Genomic DNA, 12,856 nt, shown 5'->3' with positions numbered 1-12,856 from the left:
CTTCCTCGGTTGAAAGCTGAGCTGCTCTGTTCAGTACAAGGGGCAGGGAAGCAGCCTGGCATCGTGTCGTCTCCCCGACTGGGTGAGAACTGCGCACAAGGTCCGAGGGTTTGCAGGAGCCGCTCAGGCACAGCAAGCTGGAGGGGGGACTGTCTGGGGCACAGTTCACATTCCAACACTTCTATTAATATTGTGGGCCATCTGCACTTCCTTTGCGCCTGATATAGCGGCAGAAGAACAAACCCAATGTCAGTGGAAGGACGTGATTGATGAAGGGAAGGGGTCAGGTTCACAAGTCTTGGGGGGGTAGTTCTGCCTATTCATGGGGATCCTAACCCAGCATGCGAATTATTGACACCAGATGTGCAGCTGATACTTTGGCTCTTTGTGCGGGGTAAAGGCTTCTGTCCTTCCCGGGGGCCTGGTGTTTAGTAGCTCAGGTCCCTGTAGAGGAGCTGCCCTGTTGTCGCGTTTTGCTCCATTCTCCACGTGTTTGCTCATGTGCGTGTTCGGCCCTGCAGTCCATCAGGTTGTGAAGGGCGGGAGCCTGGGCCTGAGCATCAGCAGCATCCTGCTTCCTACCCGTGCTCAGTGCCTGGCACTCGCGTTGATCCCTCGAGCCCTCGTTCTTTGGGGAAGAACCATTCAGGGCCAAGTGAGCAATTTAAAGCTACAGGTTGAACCGTCCAGTCCGGCAACATCCGTGGCCCGGCATGATGTTAAGTTGCTGGAGAGCCGCCTACCATGGGTGTGGCCACGTCTCCCCCAGTCCCATGCCGTTTGTTACAGCCCCCAGCCCTGGCTCTGGGCTCTAGCGTAGCCCTCAGCGCCCTCTCTCAGCCCCGCGGGCAGTGGCAGGGTGGGTGATGCTGCTGAGCGTCAGCAGGGTTCTTGTGCTTTATCTACTCGTTTCCGTGTGCCAATACAGTAGAGCAGTGTGACAGCCTAACAGAGCTGACCAGCCTTGGCCAGACGTAGCCTATAACAGGGGCATCAGTACAGGCAGGCAGCACTTGGGCATATTGTTCCGTCTACTCAGAACTTGATATGATAGAGGTCTATAAAATCATGAGTGGTGTGGAGAGGGCCGATAAAGAAAAGTTATTTATTAGTTCCCTAAATAGAAGAACTAGAGGACACCAAATGAAATTAATGGGGAGCAGGTTTAAAACTAATAAAAGAAAGTTCTTCACACAGCGTGTAGTCAACCTGTGGAACTCCTTGCCAGAGGAGGCTGTGAAGGCTAGGACTATAACAGAGTTTAAAGAGAAGCTAGATAATTTCATGGAGGTTAGGTTCATAAAAGGCTATTAGCCAGGGGACAAAATGGTGTCCTTGGCCTCTGTTTGTCAGAGGCTGGAGAGGGATGGCAGGAGACAAATCGCTTGATCATTGTCTTCGGTCCACCCTCTCTGGGGCAGCTGGCACTGGCCACTGTCGGCAGACAGGATACTGAGCTAGATGGACCTGTGGTCTGACCCAGTACGGCTGTTCTTATGTTCTTACTCGCCTTGGCAAAATAAAAATACAAAGAGCCCCTCTTCCTGCAATGTCGTCCTCCCATGGTCTGGCAAATTCCCAAGTTTGGAACGGGCAGGCCCCCGGGTGCCGGTCTGCAGAGGTTCAGCTGGTACATTCCTCACCATGAGAGCTGCCATCCCGCTTTCACAGATCTGCTGGAGAAGCGTGTTCTCACCTCCCCCACTGGCCTGCTAGCCGCATTCCCGCATGCTCCACCTGTTGTAGGGTCTCTGAGCCCTGGTGACTGGAGTGGGCATGGGTGGGCCATTGTATCTAGCCCACTTCTAGGCAATCCCATGGAATGTAGCAGTCACGGAGCATGTAGATCCCTGGTGATTCCCCTCCAGACCCACCTCCGCAGCAGCACGTGCACATAGGCCAGTAGCCGTACGCCAGGAACCCTCCACTCCAGGTTTGGGGGGCCAGTCTACGCACACCCAGATGTGGCCATGCTGCATTGTAGGCTAGGGAAGCAGCGGCTCTGAACATGAGCTGGGGTCATGGTGGCTAATCAGCTGAACACAAGCTTGGCGTGTGGGGTGTACACGGGGCCGTCTGGAGCAGGAGCAGAGAGACTTTCTCTCTCCCGATGTTGCACTAATGTGACTGTGACCAGCTGTAGTGTCCACAGTGCGCGGGTTCAGAGAGGAGCCACGAGTCTAATCCTTCAGCCATCCTTCAGTCCAGTTAGCTGGATGTCCAAAAAGAGGGTTAATGGGGGGGCTTGATTGCAATCTACCTATTTGGGGAACAAAACTTTGGTATTGGGCACTTCAGCTTGGCAGAGAAAGGCCCAACGTGGTCCAGTGGCTGGCCGGTGGAGCCACACAAGTTCAGAGACTCCTCTGTACGTTTTTACAAGAAGGGTCGTCAGTCACTGGGATGGTTTGTCAAGAGCCATGATGGATTCTCCAGGACTGACCATTTTCTAAACTGTTTGCTCTAGGAGTAATCACAGAGCAGGTCTCTACCAGCATCAGACCAAATGATCACAGCAGCACTTCCTGGCCTTGGACTCTACAAAGCCATTGCCAGAATGGTCTGGAGACTGAACAGAATTCTCCCTCTGGTCTGTGATCTCAGGTTCCATTCACTTCCCAGGACAGCCCCTCGAAATAGGCTTTCAGCCCTCTCAGGATGTGTCCTGCTCCTAGACCAAGACCCACTGGTCTCCTGGAGCGTCCCTCCCGTTTCAGAGACGAGATCCGGCGCATGAGCTACAGAGCCAGGAAGCGCTTGGGACAGGCTGTGGTCGCTATGGGTGCGTCTACGCTGCACCGCAGGGCGAGATAAGATGCGCAGTGTGAGTGACATCTCCTCTCGATGCTGTTTGGAGATGTGGCACTGTCTACACAGCGCTTGGAAATAAATCGCCCTTCCGCAATGCCCCTGCTGCTGGTGGAGTGAGGGTTACAGGGTGTCGGAGGAGCGAGCCCGTTATTCGAAATAGCGGGTGCGCTGTGAAGAAGCGGGGTGCCTCTGTTACCCCGACATAGCGCCGCAGGGCAGGCGTAGCCTGTGGAGCGTTGAACTCATCCTGACCCCTCCTCTGCCAGTCAGCGACCACAGCCACTGCTCTGAGCACGAGAATTCAGTTCCTCCCAAAGACTGGCGCTATTCCATGCTGCCAGTGGGGCGCCACGCTGTCATTCCCAGTGCAAGCTGGAGTTCCAAAGGGCCGGACAATGGGGCAGGTGTGGTAGAAGCCCCTGCCCGCAGGCACTTGAGCAGTAGGGAGGCTGCTCGTCTCCCCTCTAACCGAACCTGGAATGTGCCTCGCGGGCGGCTCGCGTGTATCCAGGAGCACAGGTCGGTCGTGGCCCATGCTCATGAGCTTTGCGGTCCCCTTTCCCATAAGGGGCTGTGGGATAAAATAAACCCTAGTTCCTGTTTCGTTGGCGTCTCCTGCTGAGCACGGCTGTGTGCAGGATGGTGTGTTCCCTGACATACATTGGGGCCAAAGGTCACGGGAACTTCCTGATGAGAACTGGCACCTTGCTTCACTTATTGGCTCCCCAGTTCGTAGGCTGGATGTTTGGAGGGGCTAAGAGCCGAGATGCCGCATTCGAAATCCCAACGCTGTGCTCAGCATTCACGGCGCACGGGGTTTGCCCGCCATTGATGCGGTTTTATTATTTCTGATTGTCTCTTTCTTTCCAGGAAGTGGGGTACCAGCATGGGAAGACGGTATTTAACGTCTGGAGCAGGAGCAGCATCCTTGACAAGATGTTAAAAGACAGGCAGGAGGTCTGCAAATCCAAAACCTCCGGTGTAAGTGTTCAAAGTTCTCCTCTCATTCCATGCTGTCACCCAGCAGCCTGTGCACAGCTGACTCGGGTGTGGCTGTAAAACGTATTGCAAGGCTATCAAAGGCGCTCTGTCATGGACCCCTCCGGAGAACACAGGCATGTTCCTTAAAAGTGCACGGCAGGAAATTAAGAGACTAACCAAAATCTGTAGAATCCTGAGCTTTCGTGGGCAAAACCCACTTCCTCAGATGAACCAGAGAGGAGTGAGGTGGGTTTTGCCCACGAAAGATCAGGATTCTGTAGATTTTTGGTTGGTCTTTAAGGTGCCATGGGACCACTTGTTTTTAAAGTTAGACTCACACGGCTGTCCCTCTGAGATGCGGTACATTTCGTTAGTCTCAGATTTTTCGCATCCCGAGTTTGTATCATGTTCACACAAGCCTCAGTACCCTGCCATGCCTCCTGCCCACTGCCGATGGTTTGCTAGGCCGGTGACTTCTGTGAGCAGGCGCTGCTGCCGTGTTACAACCTCGCAGTCCATCAGACCCACGGCTCGCTGTCACGAACGGAGCTTTCAGCCGCTGTCCGAGACGCTGCATCGTGCCCTTACTGGGCTCATCTAGACCACGCCGAACAGGGGAAAGAGGATATGCAAATTCTGTGGGAATTTGCATATCTTCTTCTGATCACACTTTCGAAAGTGAAAGTATTTTAGATGCAGCTTTTTCATCAGAACCCTCCCCCCCTTTGTCAAAAAGCCGCGTAAACCTCATTTTTTGAGGAAGAGCGGCTTTTCGACAAAGGGGGGTTCTCCAAAAAACCGTGTCTAAACTACTTTCACTTTGGAAAGTGCAATTGGAAGAAGCTATTTAAATGCTCCTTCGAGTGTCCCCTGTGGCCTAGCTGAGCCCACTGTGTGTTCGCTCCACTGCCAAAGCGCCTGCGCGGCCTGTTTCAGAAAAGCCGTCGAAGACACTGAAGGGCTGCGGCGTTGTCACCGTGGCAGGGCGGGGCAGGTTTAAAGCCCCCGTGTGTGCTCACTGGCATAGTAGCCAATGCTGCGGCTGAGAACCGGGCCGCCCTGACATGCCAAAGGGTGCTCAGTGTGGCTGAGAAGCTGGAACTATGTTGAGATTTCCACGTAGAGCCAGAGACAGGCTTTGGGTGGCTCCTTGGGGAAGGGAATCCCTGGGTGCCAAGCTGGGGGGGGGGTCTCAGCACTTTTCTTGGGGGGCCCCCCAACATGCAGTTAAACCCCCATGGACCAGCAGTGGGGGGGCCTCACGGCAGGGACGTTGGGCATAGCTGTAGTTTGACTTTTATTGGGGGGTGCAGGGGCAAATCCTGCTGGAGAGTAAGGCTGTTTCTATGAAGGGCATTGTCTGTCGACCAGCCCGTATGAACGAAAATGACAGAAACGGGACGGCAGAATGCTAATGACGGGGCCACTAGCGTGTCACGCTGATGCCAGCGGTGGGCGTTAGGGCCCGCTCTGTGGGCCATGGGCAGCCTGCAGGCCCTAGGCTGGGCGCCCCTGTTCTAAGGGACCATTCCGCCTTGCCTGTCCCTTTCCCAGCCCCGGAAGGGAGCTCCTTGTCCCTTGGAAGATTGTGAAGTTGAACCAGTAAAATCCTTGCCTGGGCTTGCACTGCCGGTGCCGGTGTGTTGCACACCAGGTCCTGCAGTTCCGGCTGTCGATAAGGGTTTGCCAGCTCTTTGCTGACGTGCTCTCATGGTCTTCCCTGGGGAGCCCCCAATGAGCAGGCAGTGGTGAGGCAGAGGGGCCAGTGCGTCTCCTGGGGCTGCTCTCCTGGTGTGCTGGGAGCGGAGGGTGAAGGGACATGGCCACAGCAGCCCTTCCATGGGCCAGAGGAGCGGCCAGATTCGAACTGCGCTTGGGGCTCTCCCCGTCTCTGGCTCTGTCCCACTTTATTCTGGGAGTAATGGCCGGTGCTCAGTGGCCTTCGGGGGCGCTCCCCGTTGAACCCCTCGGGTCCCAGCCTGTGGGGAAAGGGTTCCTGCAACCCGAGCCCACCTCTCCCAAAACGGAGAGCTGTTACTATGGGAATGAGCTGCTTTTCCATGGCAACCCTCACCCAGAGTTTGTGTGTGACGTGTAACCCGACGTCGGCGAGTTGTTGCAGTTGACTGATACCCAGGTGCTTGGCTTGCATTGCAGATTGTCACCTGCCCTAGCACCTCCTTCACTGATTTGGCAGAAATCGTGTCCAGAATCGAGCCGGTAAAGGCAGCTCTGGTGGACGGTGAGTGGGCTCCTCGGGACAGTCACGCGACGGCTGACAGGCTTTTTGGGTGACGACTGCTGCTGCAATACAGTGTCCATGGTGCCACCCGCCTGCTTCTCTCTCCTCCGTAGCCAGCCAAGAATACTCTCAAGTCACCCCAGGGCTGCCTCCTTCTCTGGCCATCAGCCCAGACTGAGCGCCTCTCGGGCTTTATAGCCTGCTGCCAACCCGAGCATGCCCAGCAGAGTGGGAGGGGGCGTGGCCTCTCCTGCTAACGGGTTAACCCCTGGTGTACCAGTGCAGGGCTGATTCACCTGTTCACAGGGCCGCTTAATATTACTGAAGTTGCACCACTGATCCCCCAGTATTTAAGCAGTAAAAGTGTGGGGGGGATGGCTCAGTGGTCTGAGCACTGGCCTGCTAAACCCAGGGTTGGGAGCTCAATCCTTGAGGGGCCATTTAGGGAGCTGGGGCAAATCTGTCAGGGATGGTGCTTGGGCCTGTCATGAGGGCAGGGGACTGGACTGGATGACTCTTGAGGGCCCTTCCAGCTCTAGGAGATGGTCTGTCTCCACATATATTAAAATGGGGCGTAATCTTTATACTGAGAGTCTGAAACCCCGTAGGACATGTAATTATTGGGCATGTGCGGCAGCCTCAGGATCTGGCTATTTAAAAAAAAAAAATGTAATGTAAATATCTCAAAAGTACCAGGCCGTATGAGACTGCGGCCGCCTGCAGATTCCCGCGGAGCGGCGCCGGAGGGAGCGCGGTATCGCCTGCACCGGTGGAGCTATCGGAGAGAGACAGACCCCTCGCAGGGTTGCCGGGATGGGCCCTGGTCTCCGAGAGCAGCCGCGTGATCTTCTCACAGTCGGCCTTGTCGTTCCCTGCCGCTCCTGTCGTGTTGCCCCGTGTACCGTTCGGATTGCTCGCTCTTTGGGGCAGGGACCAGACCTTCCCATTGGCCCTCTGGGGCACCGCTGCCGAGTGCAGCAGGACTGACCGCATCAGGCCAGCCCGGCGGGCCGTGTGTACGCAAGCTGGTCCACAGCCCCGAGCCCAGTGCTCTGAGCGGGTAAAGCACTTCACCCGATGGGCTCTGTTCCTGCTCCTCACCTGTGCGAATCCGTGCAGCGCACGGTAGCGAGCTCACAGCTGTGCAAGCTGCTTGTCTAGAGCCGTCTCCAGCTGCTTGGAGTGAGCGTGAACCAGGAAGTTGTGAACCTCTGGGACTAGGATCCTGTGTGGTGCGTTACAGATCCAGTGAGCTCCGTTCCAGCGTCTCCTCGCCAGGCTCATCTCGAGAGCTCCTTGTAATCGGAGCCATTCTCTTTGATAAAAGCTGCACCCGTTCCTCTGAACTCTTCAGGGAGAAGTAATGGCCACGTGTTTTCAATCCCTTTTCTGCCAGCTTGTTACAGCCATTGTGAGAGACTAGAACGCCGGGAACAGGCTGTCCTGTCAGCTGCAGAACGCAGCAGATGCTATTGACTGTGCCAGCCGAGCAGCACTTCAGTCATCAGCTAATTCGTTTTACGTACACGATTGTTCCTCAGTACCCCACTGGAAGAGAGCTTCTTCTTCGCCCTCGTGTGAGGCTGGGTGGCCCTTCAGTACGGTCCAGCGCTGCCTGCCTGGCCCGGGGCTGGGCGTACCGTGGGCCCCCCTTGCACTGCTGCCGTGCCCCCCACAGAGGTGTCTGCATTTCCAGTTGGGCAGGATCGGCCTGTGCTAAATCTTTGCTCCCTGCCAGCAGTGGAGGCCCAGGCACTGCTGATCTGCTGTCTGGCACGGATCATGTAGCCCAGGAATTGGGAGCGTTTCACTGGGCCCCCCGCCTGCCGGGCGTCCTCGTACTGGGCTGAGCTCACCGCAAGCAGCAAGGTCCCATGCGGGCTCAGGGCTCGCTTTGCACTGTGCTCGGTACGAGGCTGCAGCCTTCATGCCAGGTGTTCCCCCATCCCCACGGGCGGGGGGACGGGGGGGGCTCAGGGCAGCGCGCCAGCCAGGCAAGCCAGACCTCACAGGGCTGTAAACCCAGGAACACGGGGCCTGCCCTCCGTGGGGGAGGGGCCCTGTGGTCAGGGTCAGCTGGGCGGGTGCCGGTCCCTGGCGCGCGCACTGTGCTGAGACGTGGCAGCAGAGAGCCACGCGCCTGCCGTGCTCTGGGATCCGGGCCGGCTCTGCGGGTGGGGCCACGGCCCAGCAGGGCGTTGGGACAGTCGGCAGCGCGAGCGGGCGCCGGGTTGGGATGTGAAGGGAGGGGGTGTGGCGTGATGCTGGTGCCGTGGCTTTGCCAGCTGGTTCTCCCTGCGGGCGACGAACTGCCCCAGTCTGGGGAGGAGCCACATGTGGCCGCACCGCTGGCTGCCACAGGGGAGCTGGGACGTGGCGCTGCTGGACGTGTGGAGACACCGGCTCAGGGAGTTCTCCTGCTGGATCCTTCTGAAAGGCCTGAGACGAGTGATGCGACAGGCAGCACAAATGAGTCTGTAACCTTCTTGTGTGGACTCTCCTGCGACTTGTCTGGAGGCTGCTTTGTGGGGAAAAAACGAAATCATCTGAGCAACCCTGTCCTGTTCCTAGGGGGAGAGCTGTCCAGTGCTTAGACCCTGGGGGTGGCGCTGGGCTTCTATGGGGGACTGTTGTGCTGCTGGTCACGTTTGGCCTCAGTTTCCCCAGCTGTAGCTGCTCACGGAGCCATAGGCACAAGTGAGGAAACAGCTTTGGCACCCCCCAGAATCCCACAGCCTGACCCTCGAGAGGAGAGGGAGCAGGAAAGCGCAGAGGCAGGGTGCGACTGGTTCAGTGATCTAGCGACAGGAGTTTAGCCAAGCTAATCGGATCCCCAGAAAACGAAGCTCCCGCTCTCAGGAAGCCAAGCAATGGGCACGTGAGTTACGGTGGGCGAAATACCAAGCAGAAAGGAGGAGGCCAAAGGGAAGATCGGCGTGCTAAAGGCAGACCTCAAATCAGGCTTGTGAGCATGCGGGAGGCCAGGCTGTCCGTGAAAGCCGCCAGGGAGCGAGCGGGTCATAGGAGAACAGCAATTTCTTTGTGTCAGTTTTCACCATCGAAGATCCTGGGAGCTGCTCCGTGCCCGAGCTCTTCAGGTGATGTGGCGGCGACTGAGCAGTGCAGATGGAGGTTGCGGGAACAAACTGGTAGATGAAGGATGCTCAAGTTCCTGGACTGGGTGGCGGGTCCAAGAGGGTTAAGAGGAGGGGGTGATAAATCTGCAGCCTGTCAGCCAGCTCAGTGGCTGTCACGCCAGACGGCGGCAAACGTCTTACTCCGACTGGCGCGAGGGACTCCCCAAATGGCAGAGTGGTGGGTCGCACTGTGGTACCAGGAGGGTGGGCTGGGGCAGCCGGGAGAATGGAATGATAAAACACCCAGGTCCCAGAGATGGATCTGAACATGCCAGCGTGGGCTCAGTCAGAGACCATCCCCCCTTTGACCAAACCCGTCTCAGCCAAAACTCCTGTGGGGGTGGGGCTGGGCAGGTCAGCGGCTGAATGTTCAGTTGCCAGCGCTGTCAGAGAGCGCCGAGGGGCATTGCAGGGCTGGTGAGGGCAGAGGCACCTCTGGCACCGAAGTGGTTGGCCCCGTTCGTGTACGTTGCTTTGCTCTGACCTGCAGATCTTCCCAGATCCTGCCAGAGTCCCACAGGAGAATAAAGAACGTGATAAATAACTGCCAGGCTCCGTCCCCGGCCTGACGCAGCTCTGCCAAACAAACTGTTCCTTTCCCTGCATGTTTGCAGGAATTTGTGGCGTTAATCTTTGCACGTATTTACTAGTGACTGCAGCATTTCTGCAGCGCGATCAGGGCGTTCCCTTTACAGTGTCGTTAGGTGTGAAAGTGAAGGTCCTGCGGTGGGGGGGGGAGCGGTTTCACACCTCCGTAGCCAGGCAGTTTAACTGCAGCTGTGAGCAGGCTGGAGAGCTGATGCCTCTAAAATGACAGCTGGATTTGTGGTCCCCAGGGAAAAGCCACTGGCTGGTTGAGATGCCATGAGTTGGTCAAACCCAGCCGTGTGCTTTGTAGCTCAGGAAGCGGGTAGTGAGCGTTGTAACCCTCCCACCCTGCCTTCTCCGTGCTGCTGGTGCCAACAGCGCCTAATGATTCTCTTTTCCCTTCTCTTCAGATGAATCTGACTATCAGACTGAGTATGAAGAAGAAATCCTAGACACCCAGAGGGAGGATTACGCCAATTTCCTAAGCAGCCAGCTGGAGGAGGATTCTGACTCCGTAAGACCTGTGCTCTACATTGGCTCTGAGTGCCGTCTTTCCAGCCTAGAGACTGACGAGCTCCGCTGGCGTGGAGCCCTTGGAGTTGGGTGGTGGGATCGCGCCCTACAGGAGTGTGAGGGGGGCCAGCTGAGGGAAGCAGCACATCAGGCTGGCGCTGACGGGCCGGCAGGAGACCAAACGCTCTGGAGTGCAGTGCAGGGTAGTGAGTGTGCCCGAGCCTGCTCCATCGCTGGCCAGCTGCTTCCATGTCGCCTATAAACCTTCCAGTCTCGGGAGGTTGCAGGACGGAACCAAACCCTAGCCAGGAACTTGGGTGTGGCTAAAACGTCCCAGTGTCATTGAACGGGTCCGTCCAGGAGCAGGGTGTGGACACGGCTCTGTCCCTTCCCATGCACACAGCAGGGAGGAAGCATGTCACATGGCCAACTTCCCAGGCTGGCACTTAGCTGGATTATAAGTCTCTCTCCATGAAGCTTTTTCTGACCTCCCGTCTTGGAGCACAGCAGCAGTGGGTTCCCACGGCTCCACTTGGTCAGGGAACACTCCAGCGAGTCTCCTGGCCTTCCCGTGCCTGCTCCTTTGGGGGGGGCACGAGAGGAAATCCGGGAACCTGCACAGATAAGACAGTGGGAAGGGGGTGAGGCGGCTTCCCTGCTGCGGGGGGTGGCAGCAGAGCATGAGGGCTGGTCAGAGATCCTCTCACTTGTTCCCCTGCTTGTATTTAAAATCTTCATCAGCCAGGCTGCGGTGGGGGTGAGGAAGGCGAGAGGCGCGAACAGGCTGCTAAGCCATCTCCGATGCGGGGTCTCCTGCTGACGAGCGTGTTGGCTCCTCTTTCAGGATGAAGATGTACAGCTAAGAAAACGCCTCAACGTCCCCAAGCAAGAGAGCCGAGCCAGCAGCACAGGGGAGCCCAGCTAAGCCCAGAGGAGCCGTCTGGACTTCTCCTTCATGTGGTCACACGACTGTAGCTTTGCTGGCAACAGCCCTTTGGATTAAGAGGTTGCCTGGTTGGGATGTTGCAGTTCCTTGTCCCTCTCGGATTGGGATGGAGGGCGACCCAGCTGTCCTGGCAGGAGACCCGTCCTATCGCAGCCCAGGAAGTGCTAGGGCGCTGCTCACGTCTCCATGCCCCGCGGAGATCGTGCTGTGGGAACTGGAGCGCACTTTGCTCCTTTTTCCAGGTGCCGCTGTGGGTTGCGAGTGACGGGTGTCTCTGGGGCTTGCAGGGCCTTCTGGGAGTTCCCTGTGGGTAAAAGTGTGGTCAGAGGCTGCTTTGGGTTTGCGTTGCCACGGGCTGTTTGCTGTTCTGGCCCAGAAGGCTCCAAAAAGTGAATATTGGTGGAAAGTTTTTGTGCTGCGGTGGCTGAGGGGGCAAATACACGAGCACCACCGAGTCCAGGGGTGTTTGTATTTGTCACGGGAGCCCAGCAGTCGGTGTTAAATCAACTCTGTTTATTGCAGCTGTGTGAGTGGGAGCAGTGCTGTCTCGATGTTGCTTGAAGACTTACCAGGAAATCTAAATGCTAAAAGTTAATTACTGTGAAGGTTACTCGTTCCCTCAAACATTCTGTAATCAGGCCGTCTGCAGGAGCGTGAAATGCTGGTGCATTTCGTTGCTATTTGCCAGGCAGGGTAACTGCCGTGGGGTAAAGGCGTCTGCCACCGATCAGTTACCGCTGGGTGAGGGGTGATAAAATGCCACCGACCTGTGCAGCCCGTACGAGTTAATGCCACAAAGGCGCACAGCAGCCAGGCAAAACTGCCCAGCTGTTGCGGGGCCCCACAAGGCTGCAGCCATCTGACGTGGGGCAGTGCAGGCCCCTGCCCAGCATGCATTGCTCGGTCACAGTCCTGGGGAAGAATTGTCAATGCCAACCATTTTTGGGGGTGCACCAGTACCCCAAAGATCTTAAGTCCCTTCCACTGACCCCCGAACTGGCCGAGATGACACGTGCTCCTGTGGAGACGCCTCCGCTGACACCGGCAGCTGGAGTCCTTTTCATACGTGTATTTTACAATAAAACTGCAGCAGAGAAATGTGTCCTGCTGTCGTTCCCCAGAGACAAGGAGGCGGGTGACTGCACCGATCCAGTCCAGGGGGTAGTTTGTCCACACACGGCTCAAACACATGGACACGTTTAGCATCCGTGGTTTGGATCCACGGGGCGAGTTTGCCACTGAGCTCTGTACAGTCTCCAAGGTGGCGGGTCCCTTTTAAGGCTAGGCACCCACCTTCATCTTTTGTGCAAGGGGGAGCCCCGTGGCTCTACTAGTCTGACTGGGCCCTGGCTTTAGTACCTGTTTCTGGCCGGAGAACTCTCAGCAAGTCCAGAAGAACTTGAACTCCTCTTGGAAACCTCCCCCTTTGGGAGGCAAGCAGCCAGCCAGTGCTTGCCGGAACCCAGGACAGCCCTTGGGGTGCTGTGGGGTTCTTAGGCTGGCCTGGAAAAGCGGGGCTTACCTCCACGCGCAGGCTGGAGGCCTGTCCTCCCCGAAACGCTGACAGTCCCATCGGTCCTCGTGGCCCGCAGGTCTTGTCCCATGTTCTCAAGCTGGCCTTGCGTGCTCAGGCCGACG

At 57.1% G+C, this 12,856-nt stretch overlaps 1 protein-coding gene across 4 annotated transcripts in view; it reads left to right on the top strand.

The window, feature by feature from the left end:
• PNPLA7 (patatin like domain 7, lysophospholipase) overlaps positions 1–12,316 on the top strand; it is a 119,908-nt gene extending 107,592 nt beyond the window's left edge. For all 4 annotated transcript variants that reach the window (XM_075906005.2, XM_075906007.2, XM_075906006.2 and 1 more), the window contains 4 exons: positions 3,682–3,792; positions 5,950–6,034; positions 10,170–10,273; positions 11,117–12,316. In XM_075906005.2, the coding sequence (XP_075762120.1) occupies positions 3,682–3,792; positions 5,950–6,034; positions 10,170–10,273; positions 11,117–11,197 (381 nt within the window). In that variant the 3' untranslated portion in view covers positions 11,198–12,316. The remainder of the gene's footprint in view (positions 1–3,681; positions 3,793–5,949; positions 6,035–10,169; positions 10,274–11,116) is intronic.
• The last annotated feature ends 540 nt before the right edge of the window (positions 12,317–12,856 follow it).

This window comes from Pelodiscus sinensis, chromosome 23 (genome assembly GCF_052426305.1).
Source record: "Pelodiscus sinensis isolate ZL-2025 chromosome 23, ASM5242630v1, whole genome shotgun sequence".
NCBI classification, from domain to species: domain Eukaryota; kingdom Metazoa; phylum Chordata; order Testudines; family Trionychidae; genus Pelodiscus; species Pelodiscus sinensis.
Note: the sequence above shows the minus strand (reverse complement) of the source record. Positions and strands in the feature narration are given on the sequence as shown.